The sequence below is a fragment of the Saimiri boliviensis genome, chromosome 17 (assembly GCF_048565385.1).
Source record: "Saimiri boliviensis isolate mSaiBol1 chromosome 17, mSaiBol1.pri, whole genome shotgun sequence".
Taxonomy (NCBI): domain Eukaryota; kingdom Metazoa; phylum Chordata; class Mammalia; order Primates; family Cebidae; genus Saimiri; species Saimiri boliviensis.
This window is the reverse complement of record NC_133465.1, coordinates 28,523,567-28,540,783: the sequence shown is the minus strand read 5'-3', so window position 1 is coordinate 28,540,783 and position 17,217 is coordinate 28,523,567. Positions and strand designations below refer to the sequence as shown.

The following is a 17,217-nucleotide window of genomic DNA, read 5'->3' as shown; positions in this document are numbered from 1 at the left end:
CATCTCACATGCAGGGATACACAAAGGCTCAAAATAAAGGGATGGAGGAAGATTTACCAAGCAAATGGAAAGCAAAAACAAAAAACAAACAAACAAAAAAAAAAAACAGGAGTTGCAATTCTTGTCTCTGATGGAATAGACATTAAAGCAACAAAGATCAAAAGAGACAAAGAAGGACATTACATAATGGTAAAAGGATCAATGCAACATGAAGAGCTAATGATCCTAAATATATACGCACCCAATACAGGAGCACCCAGATACATAAGGCAAGTTCTTAATAACTTACAAAGAGACTTAGACTCCCACACAATAATAGTGGGAGACTTTAACACCCCATTGTCAATATTAGACAAATTAACCAGATAGAAAATTAATAAGGATATCCAGGACTTGAACTCACACCTGGACCAAGCAAACCCAATAGACATTTTCAGAACTCTCCACCCAAAATCCACACAGAATATACATTCTTCTCAGCACCACATCACACCTACTCTTAAATTGACCACATAATTGGAAGCAGATCACTGCTCAGCAAATGCAAAAGAATGGAAGTCATAACAGTCTCTCAGACCACAGTTCAATCAAGTTAGAACTCAGAATTTAGAAACTCACTCAGAACTGCACAGCTTCATGGAAACTGAACAACTTGCTCTTGAATGTTAACTGGATAAACAATGAAATGAAGGCAGAAATAAAGATGTTCTTAGAAACCAATGAGAAGAAAGACACAACATACCAGAATCTCTGGGACATATTTAAAGCAGTCTCTAGAGGAAAATATATAGCAATAAGTGCCCACATGAGAAGAAAGAAGAGATCTAGAATTGACACTCTGTCGTCAAAATTCAAAGAGCTAGAGGAGCAAGATCAAAAAAACTCAAAACCTAGCAGAAGACAAGAAATAACTAAGAGCAGAACTGAAGGAGATAGAAACACAAAAAACCTTTCAAAAAAATCAATAAAACCAGGAGTTGGTTTTTCGAAAAGATCATCAAAATAGACCACTAGCCAGATTAATAAAAAAGAAAAGAGAGAATAAATTGATGCAATAAAAAACAATAAAGGGGGTATCACCACAGATTCCACAGAAATTCAAACCATCATCAGAGATTATTACGAATAACTCTATGCACATAAACTAATAAACCTGGAAGAAATGGGTAAATTCCTGGAAACTTGCCTCCTCCTGAGCCTAAACCAGGTAGAAGTCGAAACCCTGAATAGACCAATAACAAGGTCTGAAGTTGAGGCAGCAATTAAGAGCCTACCACCAAGAAAAAGCCCAAGTCCAGACAGGTTCACAGCCGAATTCTACCAGACATACAAAAAGGAGCTGGTACCATACCTTCTGAAACTATTCCAGATAATCCAAAAAGAGAGAACTCTTCCCAAATCATTTTGTGAGACCAACATCATCCTGATACCAAAACCTGGCAGAGACTCAACAAGAAAAGAAAACTTCAGGCCAATATCCGTGATGAACATAGATGCAAAAATCTTGAATAAAATACTGGCAAGCCGATTGCAACAGCACATCAAAAAGCTTATCCACCATGATTAAGTAGGATTCATCCTGGGGATGCAAGACTGGTTCAACATACTCAAGTCTATAAACGTAATTCACCACATAAACAGAACCAAAGACAAAAACCACCTGATTATCTCAATTGATGCAGAGAAGGTCTTTGACAAAATTCAATAGCCCTTTATGCTGAAAACCCTCAATAAACTAGGTACTGATGGAACATATCTCAAAATAATAAAAGCTATTTATCAGACCAACAGCCAATATCATACTGAATGGGCAAAACCTGGAAACATTCCCTTTGAAATCTGGCACTAGACAAGGATGCTCTCTCTCACCACTCCTATTCAATATAGTACTGAAAGTTCTAGCCAGAGCAATAAGGCAAGAAAAAGAAATAAAGGGTATTCAAATAGGAAAGGAGGAAGTCAAATTGTCTCTATTTGCAGACGACATGATTGTATATCTAGAAGACCCCATCCTCTCAGCCACAAATCTCCTGAAACTGATAAGCAACTTCAGCAAAGTTTCAGGATACAAAATCAATGTGCAAAAATCACAAGCATTTTTATACACCAATAACAGACTTAAAGAGAGCCAAATCAAGAACGAACTGCCATTCACAATTGCTACAAAGAGAATAAAATACCTAGGAATACAACTAACAAGGAATGTAAAAGACCTCTTCAAGGAGAACTACAAACCACTGCTCAAGGAAATAAGAGAGGACACAAACAGATGGAGAAGCATTCTATGTTCATGATTAGGAAGAATCAATATCGTGAAAATGGCCATACTGCTCAAAGTGATTTATGGATTCAACACTATCCACATCAAGCTATCAATGACCTTCTTCACAGAACTACAAAAAAAAACCTTAAACTTCATATGGAACCAAAAGAGAGCCCGTGTAGTCAAGTGAATTCTAAGCAAAAGGAACAAAGCGGGAGGCATCACACTACCAGACTTCAAACTATACTACAAGGCTACAGTAATCAAAACAGCATGGTACTGGTACCAAAACAGAGATACAGACCAATGGAACAGAACAGAGGCCTTGGAGGCAACACAACATGTCTACAACCATCTGATCTTTGAGAAACCCAACAAAAACAAGCAATGGAGAAAGGATTCCTTGTTTAATAAATGGTGTTGGGAAAACTGGCTAGCAACGTGCAGAAAGCAGAAACTGGACCCTTTCCTGATACCTTACACTAAAATTAACTCCAGATGGATTAAAGACTTAAACGTAAGACCTTATACCATAAAAACCCTAGAAGAAAATCTAGGCAAAACCATTCAGGACATAGGCATAGGCAAGGATTTCATGACCAAAGCACCAAAAGCATTGGCAAAAAAAGCCAAAATAGACAAATGGGACGTAATTAAACTCCACAGCTTCTGCAGGGCAAAAGAAACAGTCATTAAAGTGAACTGGCAACCAACAGAATGGGAAAAAATTTTTGCAGTTTACCTATCTGACAAAGGACTGATATCCAGAATTTACAAAGAACTAAAACAGAGATATAAGAAAAAAACAAGCCCATTCAAAAGTGGGCAAAGGATATGAACAGACACTTTACAAAAGAAGACATATGAGGCCAACAACATAGGAAAAAATGCTCATCATCACTGATCATTAGAGAAATGCAAATTAAAACTACATTGAGATACCATCTCACGCCAGTTTGAATGGTGATCATTAAAAAATCTGGAGACAGCAGATGTTGGAGAGGATGTGGAGAAGTAGGAACAGTTTTACACTGCTGGTCAGAGTGTAAATTAGTTCAACTATTGTGGAAGACAGTGTGGCGATTCCTCAAGGACCTAGAAATAGAAATTCCATTTGACCCAGCAATCCCATTACTGGGTATATATCCAGAGGATTATAAATCATTCTATAAGGACACATGCACACGAATGTTCATTGCAGCACCATTTACAATAGCAAAGTCCTGGAACCAACCGAAATGCCCATCGATGATAGACTGGACAGGGAAAATGTGGCACATATCCACCATGGACTGTTATGCAGCCATCAAAAATGATGAGTTCGTGTCCTTTGTAGGGACATGGATGAACCTGGAAACCATCAGTCTGAGCAAACTGACACAAGAGCAGAAAATCAAACACTGCATGTTCTCACTCATAGGTGGGTGTTGAACAATGAAATCACGTGGACACAGGGAGGGGAGCACTACACATTGGGGTCTGTTTCGGGAAAGTAGGGGAGGGACAGCGGGGAGTGGGGAGGTGGGGAGAGATAGCCTGGGGAGAAATGCCAGTTATAGGTGAAGGGGAGGAAGGCAGCAAATCACACTGCCACATGTGTACCTGTGCAACAATCTTGCATGTTCTTCACATGTACCCCAAAACCTAAAATGCAATAAAAAAAATAAAAATTAAAAAAAGATACAGTTTCAATTTTTTTTAATTTCAAAAATAATTTCAGTAAAGTTTTCTTGAATTGTAGTTTCTAATATCCGTTTTATTCTATTGGTTTGGTTTCTTTCTTTGGGGACTCCTGCTGTATGTATGTTGGATCTTCTTTTCCTATCTTTTTTTGGTCACTTTACTACAAATTCTTATTATCTCATTTGTAATTTCTTTTTATATTACAACTTTCTTCCTCATTCCTTTTTTTTTTTTTTTAAACATTCTTTTACTGTTAAAGCATTATCTTCTGTGTTAACTCAGGCTTGTGTATCTTCTGGTTAGTCTTCATTTCTGGAATGATTTTTCTTTTTTCTAATTCTTTCATGAAAGAGTTCTATTAACTTATTTCTATCTGTAATTCTTGTGTTATTCCACATCTTTTGTCATTTTCTTAATTTCTCTTGGCTCATTTTGAAATAATAGTTTACAGTTTTCATCTGTTGGTGGATATGCCTTTTTGATACTTTCATTTTCTGTTGTTTAGACCCTTATTCTTATGTTTTTCTGTTTTTTATTTCTTTTTCTTATAATAACTTTACATATGATTTGACCATAGTGCTTTTCTGTCCACTCATTTTTATGTGAAATTAATTTTTCTGAATTGGTAGAAGGGATTTGTAGGCCAGGATAGCTCTGTAGCTTTATGGCTCTAGAGATAATTATTTTTTTATTTTCATGAAATTTTTTTAAAAAAATGGTCTTATTCTTTCAGAGCTCTCTTGTTCTTCTTTTTCTTTTTCATGTTTGTTTGGACCTTTTTTCTTTTCTCTCTTTACCCCTATTTTCAATTTGAAGTTTATTCTGAGCAGTTTCTTCTCAGCGTGGGCTATCTTGAAAGGAATTGTGCTGTCTAGTCGGATCTGATAATTACATGTGTGGCTACTTCAAGCTAAATTTGAACTTTAATAATAAATTTAAATAAACTTCAAACTTTTGATTTCTCATCTATACCAGCTATGTTATAAGTGCTTAATAGCTACATGTGATGACTAGTGGGTATTGTATTGAGTATTGCCAATATGGAGCAATATCATTACCACAGCAAATTGTATTAGACAGTGATGGTTTTGAGTATACGCCATTCTTTTCAGACCTTGATAGGCCTTTGTCACTCATCTGCAAATGGCAATTAGCATAACTACCCTCTGTTTTGGCTAATATTCGTAACTTGGGCTGCTGTGCTTTTCATTAAGGATTCAGTACATTGAGGATCCTTGTCAGATCCACTAGACATTCTGCCTCCCCCTGCTTTTTCTTGCATAAATGCATATACCACACCAGTATTTTTGTTTTTTGTTTTCCAAAGACACGCTCTCACTCTGTTACCCAAACTGGAGTGCAGTGGCTGGATCACTGCAACTTTCTAGGCTCAAGCAATCCACCTGCTCAGCCTCTTAAGTAGCTGGATTACAGGCATATGCTGCCAGGCCGAGCTTTTTTTTTTTTCTTTTTTCTTTTTTTTAAAAAAGTAAAAATGAAGTCTCACTCTGTTGTCCAGGCTGGTCTTCAACTCATGGGCTCATGCATTCCTTCTGCCTCAGTCTTCCAAAGTGCTGGGATTACAGGCATGTGCCATTGCACCTGTCCCCAACCAGTTTTGTAACTGTAACTGTAAATGGTTTGTTTTTATTTCTTCACTTCTCTGGGTTTGAGAATGAGGAGCTTCGTCCCTTCATTTTTATGTTGATGTTTATCTGTTCATCAGTTTCTGTTTATTATTATTTTTATTGTACTTTAGGTTCTGGGGTACATGTGCAGATCATGCAGAATCGTTGCATAAGTACACACATGGCAATGTGGTTTGCTCCCTCCATCACCCCGTCACCTACATCTGGCATTTCTTCCCATGTTATTCCTCCCTAACCTCCCCAGCCTCCACTGTTACTTTCTTGGCTCCCCTAACAGACCCCAGTGTGTGGTGCTTCCCTTCCTGTGTCCCTGTGTTCTCATTGTTCAACACTCGACTATGAGTGAAAACATGCGGTGTTTGATTTTCTGTTCTTGTGTCAGTTTGCTGAGAATGATGGTTTCCACGTTCATCCATGTCCCTACAAAGGACACAAACTCATTTTTTATGGCTGCATAGTAGTTTATGGTGTATATGTGCCACATTTTCCTTGTCCAGTCTATCGTCAACGGGCATTTGGGTTGGTTCCAGGTCTTTGCTATTGTAAACAGTGCCACTATGAACATACATGTGCATGTATCTTTATAATAGAATGATTTATAATCCTTTGGGTATATACCCAGGAATGGGACTGCTGGATCAAATGGCATTTCTATTCCTAGGTCCTTGGGGAAGCACCGCACTGTCTTCCACAATGGTTGAACTAGTTTACACTCCCACCAACAGTGTAAAAGTGTTCCTGTTTCTCCACATCCTCTCTAGCATCTGTTGACTCCAGATTTTTTAATGATAGGCATCCTAAGTGGCATGAGGTGGTATCTCAATGTGATTTTGATTTGCATTTCTCTAATCAGTGATGATGAGCATTTTTTCATATGTTTATTGGCCTTATATATGTCTTCTTTTGAAAAGTGTCTGTTCATATCCTTTGCCCACTTTTCGATGGATTTGCTTTTTCTTGTAAATGTTTTAGTTCTTTGCAGATTCTGGATATTAGTCCTTTGTCAGATGGGTAGATTGCAAAACTTTTTTCCCATTATGTTGGTTGTTGGTTCACTCTAATGATTGTTTCTTTTGCTGTACCAAAGCTCTGGAGTTTATGTCCCATTTGTCTATTTTGGCTTTTGTTGCCAATGCTTTTGGTGTTTTAGTCATGAAGTCCTTGCCTATGCCTATGTCCTGAATGGTTTTACCTAGGTTTTTTTCTAGGGTTTTTATGGTGTTAGGTCTTATGCTTAAGTCTTTAATCTGTCTGGAGTTACTTTTAGTGTAAGGTGTCAGGAAGGGGTCCAGTTTCTGTTTCCTGCATATGGCTAGCCAGTTTTCCCAACACCATTTATTAAACAGGGAATCCTTTCCCCATTGCGGCATTGCCTACAGGGCCTCCATTCTGTTCCATTGGTCTCTCTGTTTTGGTACCAGTACCGTGCTGTTTTGATTACTGTAGCCTTGTAGTATACTTTGAAGTCAGGTAGTGTCATGCCTCTGGCTTTGTTCTTTTTGCTTAGAATTGTCTTGGCTATGACGGCTCTCTTTTGGTTCCATATGAAGTTTAAGGTGTTTTTTTCCCGCTCTTTGAAGAAGGTTCATTGGTAGCTTGATGGGGATAACGTTGAATCTATAAATTACTTTGGGCAGTATGGCCATTTTCACGATACTGATTCTTCCTAACCATGAGCATGGAATGTTTCTCCATCTGTTTGTGTCCTCTCTTATTTCCTTGAGCGGTGGTTTGTAGTTCTCCTTGAAGAGGTCCTTTACATCCTTTGTTAGTTGTATTCCTAGGTATTTTATTCTCTTTGTAGCAATTATGAATGGGAGTTTGCTCATGATTTGGCTCTCTGTTAGTCTGTTATTGGTGTATGGAAATGCTTGTGATTTCTGCACATAGATTTTGTATCCTGAGACTCTGCTGAAGTTGCTTATCAGTTTAAGGAGATTTTGGGCTGAGATGATAGGGTCTTCTAAATATACAATCATGTCATCTGCAAACAGAGACATTTTGACTTCCTCCTTTCCTAATTGAATACCCTTTATTATTATTTTTTCTTGCCTAATTGCTCTGGCTAGAACTTCCAATACTATTTTGAATAGGAGTGATGAGAGAGGGCATCTTTGTCTACTGCCAGATTTAAAGGGAATGCTTCCAGTTTTTGCCCATTCAGTATGATACTGGTTGTAGGTTTGTCGTAAATAGCTTTTATTGTTTTGAGATATGTTCTTTTGATACCTAATTTATTGAGACAGTTTGTGGTTTTACTAGAGAAATTTTAGTTTCTCTGATTTTTTTTTTTCTTTTGAGATGCAATGTTGTTCTGTTGCCAGGGCTGTAGTGCAGTGGTGCTATCTTGGCTCAGTGCAACACCACCTCCTAGGGTCAAGGCATTCTTGTGCTGCAGCCTCCCTCGTATCTGGGATGACAGGCATGTGCCACCACACCTGGCTAATTTTTGTATTTTTAGAGACAGGGTTTCACCATGTTGGCCAGACTTGAGGTCTCAAACTGTTCGAATGATCCACCCAGCTTGGCCTCCTAAAGTGCTGTAATGGGAATGTGAGCCACTGCAGCCATTTCTCTGATTTTTATGGGATACTTAGGGAGATTCGCAGCTGCATTTTAGCCCCTTCTGTCTTCTAAAATTCTCATTTTTGGCCCTTCGGGTTTTGTTTTGTTTCATAATCTTTATAATTAACATTATTGAGTTTTGTAGTTTCTGTTGTCCCCTACTTTATACTCTAAAAATGGCCCCTCATTTTGCTTAGTATTTCTTTACTATCAAATTAATCGTCTATTGTTAACTGACTTAGCAAACTTGGGCATGCCACTTGTTCTCTTTCCACCTTTAGTTATACCGTGTTAAGAATCAGAAAGTTGTATTCGGGTTTGTTTTTTTCACACAGGAACCTTGCTAGGTTTCTCTGTTAGCATTTAGCAGGGTTTAATATTAACAATAAGTATGTGCATCATGATTGAAATACAGAATGCTGCGTTTGAACAGAGTAGAGATGAACTTCTAGACAGTGGAACGTAACTCATTCACAGAGAAATGCAAATGTGATCTTCTCAAAGAGTATTTTTTCTCATGGGATTTTTCTATTTGTGTCCTGTTAGCCCTTCAGTTGTGTAGCTGAGGGTGCTTATCTTACTGTGTCGGTCTTACTAATTTTTTTCCAGGTTTTATAGTTCGTTCTTGTGTCTGAACAATCAGCAGTTGTTTGCCGTTATTCACTAGAGGTCTAGGGCATAGATTTTCTTGGTCTGTTTTTCTTTTAATGTTTGAGTTCAGTATATAAGGGAAACGGTTATATGCATTTTATTGCAGACATTCTCTGAAACAATTTTTAGCCACAAGGAAATAGCTCTATTTCTGTGAGTCATCATTTCTTCTTATATAGTGCTTGGTAAAGAATTTAATTTTGTAGATAGACATTTATGACATCCAGAAAGAAAGCTGCAAAAATGGAAGTTTCCAAAGAATTTAAGATTTGCTGTAATAAATGGTACCATATATTGAAAATCAGAGTTTGAGATGCAAATGTAGGTATCTGTGGTTGATACAATTTTCCTAAAACATCATGATTTTCATTGGGAAGTAAGTTATTTATAGTCATTTTCAGGGATAAGCTCTTTACGTGTTTTTTCTTTTTTCAGCTTCCAATAAAAACAGGACAACAGAACACACATACCAAAGTCAGTACTGAGCACAACAAGGAATGTCTAATCAATATTTCCAAATACAAGTTTTCTTTGGTTATAAGCGGCCTCACTAATATCTTAAAGAATGTTAACAATATGGTGAGTATTTGGGTTACTGTGTTTTGGGGAATTTGCTTTCTTTAGTTTTTGATTTAAAAGTTTAGAATAGCATATTTTGAAGTATGGAATGTTATTTTCTGTGGACTTTGGATTTAACCAATCATCTTATTTTATTCATGAGCACAGGTAACTTTTTTTATTTTGATTTTTTCAGAATTTTTATCAGCTGGGTTTTAGATTCAATAAGCACAAGTAACCATGACTTTCATTTGATTTTTTGTTATTTCCCTTAGAAACATCTCTTATTTGTGACCCTATCTCCTTTTCCAGTATTTTTATTGAATTAGGATTTCACACAGCTTTTGTGTCATACACGAATTGACCACGGTAATCTATTATACATATTTTTCTTTAGCATCTTATTTGAATTTATATGATTGCCCCAGTCTTAAGTAGATGATAAATAAAATATGATCTCATAGTCCTAAAGTGTGGATTGATTTTTTTATGAATATATTAATGTTTTTTTCTCCTTCTGTAACCTGTGACATTCTGTAGTAAAGAGCCTGTTGTTGAAACAGTTTTTATCAAATACGAATTTCATCAAATAATTTCACATTAAAAGCTCATAATTTCTTTCTTCTTTCCATTTTCTAAAACGTATTGATATTTCCTAGACTTTAGAGTACTCCAACTGTTCTCCCTCTGTACCTTTGTACATATAACATCTTTCGTTTCTCTCAAGCTATCCCTTCCTCTCTGTCAGTTCCTATTTAACATCTTCATTCTGAGCTATTCCAAACTAACATACTCAGTTCATGGCAACTGATCTGGATTTTTCTTGGTTAACTCTGAACTCTCTGCTGGTCTTAACATGCATGCATGCATTTCATTCATTCATTTATTTCTTGAATTCATATATTTATGAATGAATGAATGAATGATTGACAGGGTCTCATTCTGTCGCCCAGGCTGGAATGCAGTGGCGCAATCTCAGTTCACTGCAACTTCCACCTCCCAAATTCAAGTGATTCTTTTGCCTCAGGCTTCGGGAGTTCAAGTGATTCTCCTACCTCAGACTCCCCAGTAGTTGGGATTACAGGTGTGTGCAACCTTGCCTGGCGAACTTTTTGTATTTTTAGTAGAGATGAGGTTTCACCATGTTAGCTAGGCTGCTCTTGAACTTCTGACCTCAGGTGATCTGCCCACCTCAGCCTCCCAGAGTGCTGGGATTACAGGTGTCAGCCACCCCACCCAGCGTACACTTATAATTCAAATCTGTATTTGTTTGTATTGAGTTGTCAAGTAGCTTCTGCTTGTAGATTGTGAAGATCATTTCCCCTCCCTTTTTTTTTTTGAGATGGTCCTTAGGTTTATTAGATAATGTTCTAGTATGACATTGAAAAGATACAAAGTTACCTTTTTGCCTTATTCCCATATTTTAGATACTTTTTCTCTTGTTCTGTTTTCACATATAATTGTACATGTTTATGGGTACATATTAATGTTTCAATACATATAATACATAGTGATCCCACTAGGGTAATTAGCATATCCATCATCTCATCATTTATAATTTCTTTGTGTTGGGAATATTCAGTATTCTCCTGTTACTTGAAACTATATCGTGTTAACTATAGTCATTCTACAGTAGTACAAAACCCTAAAACTTATTCTTCCTATCAAGCTGTATTTCTGTGTCCTTTAACAAATCTCTCTCCACCCCCATTTCCCCTATCCTACCCATCCTCTAGTGTCCTCTCTTCAACTTTTTACTCTTTTTGGCTTCCACATATGAGTGACAACATGTGGTGAATAACTCTTTGTTCACATCATCCTTGGTATGTTTCCTTTTAAAATAGTTGCTTAGACAGTACCCTAAACTGACAAAACTAATAAACTGGAGGTGTAGAAAATCATTTATCTTCTTTAAGGAAAAAATTTATGTTTTACCCTCAAAAGCAGGACCTTTTATAAATATGTAAAGAGATTTGTGTAGCTCCTCAGTGCAGTGTGTGGGCACATTTTAGGATTTTGCACATATGAATATGTGGCTGTGTTCCCAGTTAGATTGAAATATTTTAATGTTTGGGACCCTCTTTTCAAAACAAAACAGTACTGTTATATTGGCTTTCATTGAGTGCTAACTAAATAAATTTTCAAAACCACAGTCTCTTATTAATACATATGTAGTATCAATTTTGAGGATAGTGAGTACTTAAAATTCACTGTGGTGCTATAGCATTTTGTTGGTATAAGAATTAAGACTTTGAGGGCCCAGCGCGGTGGCTCACGCTGTAATCCTAGCACTTTGGGAGGCCGAGGCGGGCAGATCATGAGGTCAAGAGATAGAGACCACCCTGACCAACATGGTGAAACCCTGTCTGTACTAAAAAATACAAAAAAATTAGCCAGGCATGGCGGTGCTGCCTGTAGTCCCAGCTACTCAGGAGGCTGAGGCAAGAGAATTGCTTGAAACCGGAAAACAGAAGTTGCAGTGAGCCAGGGTGACACCATTGCACTCAGCCTGGTAGTAGAGCGAGACTCTGTTTCAAAAAAATAAAAAAGAGTTAAGACTTTCATTATTTTGTGGCATAAAAGGATAGTTAAATGCCCAATTCAGGATTCTGGTACAGATCTATATGTGTGTCTAAATCGTACATATTTTAAAAGCATGAACCAAAACAACATCTTTTACTGTTACAAGGTTAATGACAGACTGTAATAAATGCCATTTCTGTTTGCCCGAGAATTTAATTTTTATGAGGATTAGGATAAAATCAGAAATAATAGATTTAAGTATAGTATAATCTGGGAGATAAAACAGAAGAATATTGTTGATCTTTAGTCTTTCAGTTTTCAGATGTGTGTTGATTGGTAGCAGAGAGTGAAACTAACTTTTACGTTCTGAATGTCTTTTCTGTTAGAGAATATTTGGAGAAGCTGCTGAAAAAAATTTATATCTCTCTCAGTTGATTATATTGGATACACTGGAAAAATGTCTTGCTGGGGTAAGTAAATGAATTCTCAAGTAGGCAGGCTTTGTGAATTCAATCTTGAGAATGATCTTATGTACCAAAGTACAGATGTGCATCAAGAGGATAGTCATATGGACTGTCTAAGACATACAAATTTGAGTTTTGTTTCATACAGCTGACCTGGTGATAATTTTTCATCAGAAAATTATTCTCTCATCTTTTGTAAATTAAATAGATAATAATTTTACTTATAAAATGTTTCAGCCACATATCTGTCTCTCAGGTTTTTAAGAAAATGTTTTATGAAGAGATCACTATTTGATTTAACTGGTCTCTCAGAGAGGTGTGAGAGAATGTGATTCAGAAGACCAAGAATAATCTTGTATTCTCTCCTATATAAATATGATTTTAATATTCTACTTTTCAAATTTATATAAATGAGAACTTAAAAATTAAGTCTATTGGGGATAGATATTACCTTGAGAACACTTGTTTTATGTAGACACAAACATATGTGATAGGTATGTGGAGGAGGAGAGTACCAAACAATTGTTTCTCAGGTTTCTTAATCTCGGTGTATTTCAACCATGACTTAATTTAAACTTTTTCAAGAATATTTCTATTGTATAAAGCAAAGTATTTCTTTTTTTTTAATTTATTGCATTTTAGGTTTTGGGGTACATTTAAAGAACATGCAAGATAGTTGCCTAGGTACACACATGGCAGTGTGATTTGCTGCCTTCCTCCCCTTCACCTATATCTGGCATTTCTCCCCATGCTATCTCTCCCCAACCCCACACTGTCCCTCCCCTGTCCCCCCAACAGATCCCAGTGTGTAGTGCTCCCCTCCCTGTGTCCATGTGTTCTCATTGTTCAACACCCACCTATGAGTGAGAACATGCGGTTTGATTTTCTGCTCTGTGTCAGTTTGCTGAGAATGATGGTTTCCAGGTTCATCATGTCCCTACAAAGGACACGAACTCGTCGTTTTTGATGGCTGCATAATATTCCATGGTGTATATGTGCCACATTTTCCCTGTCCAGTCTATCATCGATGGGTATTTGGATTGTTTCCAGGTCTTTAAAGCAAAGTATCTCTATACGTCAGTAGCCTTAATTCTTCCTAGAACATGGCATAAAAGTTTATATAACTATATAAATTAAATATCTCCATTTTAATGATCTGCATAGTCTGTATGTATTGTAATCAACCCATTTCTTATGCTCTGTCTTCCTTTGGCTCAGAATTCAGAATTTTGCTTTTATTCAGAATTGCTTTCCTTCTTTACATATGTTGCAGTTCACGATAGTAAAGCTAGTTGGAAGAGACCTTAATATGTGGTGACTGATAGTCTGGTTGAGAATGTTTGTGGAAGCACTGGGATAGGGAATTGAAAAAAAATATATATATATATGGACCCAACTGTGTATCCCTAGGGAGGGCTGTAAGCCCAAAAAATCTAAGCGTCACATATATATATTTTTTCTTTTGAGACAGAGTCTCACTCTGTGGTTCAAGCTGAAGTGCAGAGGTGCCATCTTGGCTCAGTGCAACCTCTACCTCCTTGATTCAAACTACTGTCATGCCTCAGCCTCCCAAGTAGCTAGGATTACAGGCTTGCGCCAGCATGCCCAGCGAATTTTTTTGTATTTTCAGTAGTCATGGGGTTTCACTATGTTGGCCACGCTAGTTTTGAAGTCCTCCCAAAATGTTGGGATTACAGATGTGAACCATTACAGATGCTTAGACCGTGCCTGGCCTAAGCATAGTATTTTAAATTCGCTTATTGGCCCTTGACCATATTCCAGAATTGTAGAGACAGTGTTTATAAGTTTTCTACTTAAAATTGAAGGTGAGGTAGTTGTTTTAGCATGATATTTTCTATTAACTTGTGATATGCTATTGTTTATGTGTAAAATGGAGCAAAAGAGCAAAATAGCTGTTACATAGGATGATGGAATTGGGAAGGTGGGCAAATTTTAAACTCTTGAATCAGTCTTTTCCGGTGGTCTTATTACTTTGACTCAAAATTACCAGTAAATCAGCCACACCCATGATTAAATGGTGGGGCATAGGGTAGTTTATTGCCTCGTTCAGTTTTACAGCTTTTCTCTATTAACATTTGCAATTGTGAGGTAATGATAAATGTATTTGGAGAATGATTAGTGGTATTATTGGCTTCTGTTAGTTTTAATACTCTTTGAGGATAGCCTAATTGAAATGCTAATAAGTGAGCCTGGTATACCTTATTTAATGCATTAAATGTATATTACCTTGCCCTGCTCTATTACTGAAAAATATGTATGCTTTTTCACTAAATTTACTGTTTAAAAAATAATTGCTATTTATATTATTGAACAATGGTGTTTTCTTCATTTCCTTCAATGATTTTATAGATGTTTCTTGATTCTTAGTTTTAAATCAGAGTAAATTGAGGCAGTTTAAGAATAACCGAGTCCACAAGTACATGTTTGTCATATACATAATTGGAACAGTTAAAGAAAACTCTTATCAATATCTTATGAGTGAAATTTTGTAGAATTTGAGGAATCTTAAGCATTTTTGTTACTGTGAATATGACTATTATTTAAAAGATTTAATACTTTTCTGATTTTTATTTGTTAGAGTTTCAATATCTGTATCATCTCATTAGCCTATAAACAAGATAGGCATTGTAATGTGAAATTTACAGGTTTTAGTCAAATATTTTTATGTACTGTCCCTGTGTTTCAGTGTATTTGCATCTGAAAGTGCTTGGATTGCAGTTACAGAATTGAGCGTAGCACACAATTATACAAATTTTTGCTGTTTGCCATCTTGCTCAGTGTTATTAAACTTCTTATTCACATAGATCATTAGGTGAAATAGTAATGTGGAACAGCATACCTGCAGGATGGCTTATCTATTGATTGTTAATTGTATATTTTTACAAAGTAGAGATTTCGATGTTAATACCAAAGTTAATCAAACTTAGTGTCATTAATGGGACCACCTGGTGTTATATGCTCATGGTGTGATGCAATATAAACTGTATTGAATCCCCTAAACTGTTTAACTTGAATCTAATCAGGACATTAGATTTAAATTTTAGCTTACAGCAAATATATAGGCTGGGTGCCGTGACTCACGCCTGGAATCTCATCACTTTGGGAGGCTGAGGCAGGTGGATCACTTGAGGTCAGGAGTCCAGGACCAGCCTGGCCAACATGGCGAAACTCCATCTCTGCTAAAAATACAAAAATTAGCCAGGTGTGGTGGCATGTGCCTGTAGTGTCAGCTACTCGGGAGGCTGAGGCAGGAGAATCGCTTGGAACCGGGAGGCAGACGTTGCAGTGAGCCAAGGTCACACCACTGCACTCCAGCCTGGACCATAGAGCAAGACTCCATCTCAAAAAAAAAAAATAAGAAGAAAATATACAATACAGTAACTAGAAGAGCAAATCAACTTACGTCACTGGAAAATTAAATCAGGGATATGGAACATTCTGTAAGGAAGCTGGTTCACTTAAAGTCATGGCAAATAAGTGGTGAATATGGGCTGGGTGTGGTGGCTGATGTCTGTAATCCCAGCACTTTGAGAGGCCGAGGAGGGTGAATCACTTGAGGTCAGGAGTTCGAGACCAACCTGGCCAACATGGCAAAACCCTGTCTCTAGTAAAAGTACAAAAATTAGCTGGACATTGTGGCGGGTACCTGTAATCCCAGCTTCTTGGGTGGCTGAGGCAGGAAGATCACTTGAACCTGGGAAATGGAGGTTGCAGTGAGCTGAGATCACACCATTGCACAGAATAAAGAAATTAAGGAAACATAATCATGTTGCAATTAGTGAACTTTTTTGGATCCTCTTGAATAAAAAAGGCTATGTAAGACTTTTTGAGGGCAGTGGTAAAATTTGAATTCAGACTTGGTATTAGATGATACAAGGTAATTGTTTATTTTTGCTTGGTGTGTTAATTATACCAAAGTTACGTTAGAGAAAATTCTTATTTTTAAGAGATGCCGAGGCATATGGATTGAAGTATTAAGATATTTATAACTTTGAAAAGATTCAACCAAAATAAAATTACTTAGAATAAGTAGTGTCTGTTTTGGTCAGTCTGCACAAAAGCAAGTGTGATGGCTCACCCGGGAATTTACTTAAATATTAAGACAGATGGCACAGTGTACTCATCAATCTACATGATTGTTGATTCTGTATTTGTAGAACTTACAGCAAACTGGGGATTCCTAGGGAAGGGCTCATCTGATGAACAAGAGAGCAAGTAGGATTGGGAGGACTAATAAGGATGGCAGGGGGATTTAACTTTAATTGTGATTATGGGATTAGAGATGGAACCATCCTCTTTATTAGACTCTCTATAGACAGATGTAGCAAATATGATGAAATGTTAAAAGTTGTTAAATCTAGCTTGTGTGTATATAGGTGGTCATTATTTTATTTTCATTCTTCTGTGTGTTTGAAAATTTTTGTAATAGAAAATGTTTACAGGTAAAATTAAGCATTTAGAATAATGTTATTATTTCTGTTTTAGCAACCAAAGGACACAATGAGATTAGATGAAACGATGCTGGTCAAACAGTTGCTGCCAGAAATCTGCCATTTTCTTCACACCTGTCGTGAAGGAAACCAGCATGCAGCTGAACTTCGGAATTCTGCCTCTGGAGTTTTATTTTCTCTCAGCTGCAACAACTTCAATGCAGTCTTTAGTCGCATTTCTACCAGGTTAGTGTGTAAATCTACACGGTATTACTGAAGTAATATGGATTTTAGAAGTCTTGTTTTTTGTCTACATAAAAATAAAAAGTTAACAGAAATGAGTTTTTTTTGTTTGTTTGCATTTTTTTTATTTTCGAGACAAGTTCTGTTGCCCAGGCTGGAGCACAGTG

At 36.8% G+C, this 17,217-nt stretch overlaps 1 protein-coding gene across 8 annotated transcripts in view; it reads left to right on the top strand.

Annotated features, from left to right (window-relative positions):
- The window catches only part of NF1 (neurofibromin 1), a 304,993-nt gene that overhangs the window by 75,964 nt on the left and 211,812 nt on the right, over positions 1-17,217 (top strand). For all 8 annotated transcript variants that reach the window (XM_074388406.1, XM_074388407.1, XM_074388405.1 and 5 more), the window contains exons 2-4: positions 9,247-9,390; positions 12,279-12,362; positions 16,863-17,053. In XM_074388406.1, the coding sequence (XP_074244507.1) occupies positions 9,247-9,390; positions 12,279-12,362; positions 16,863-17,053 (419 nt within the window). The remainder of the gene's footprint in view (positions 1-9,246; positions 9,391-12,278; positions 12,363-16,862; positions 17,054-17,217) is intronic.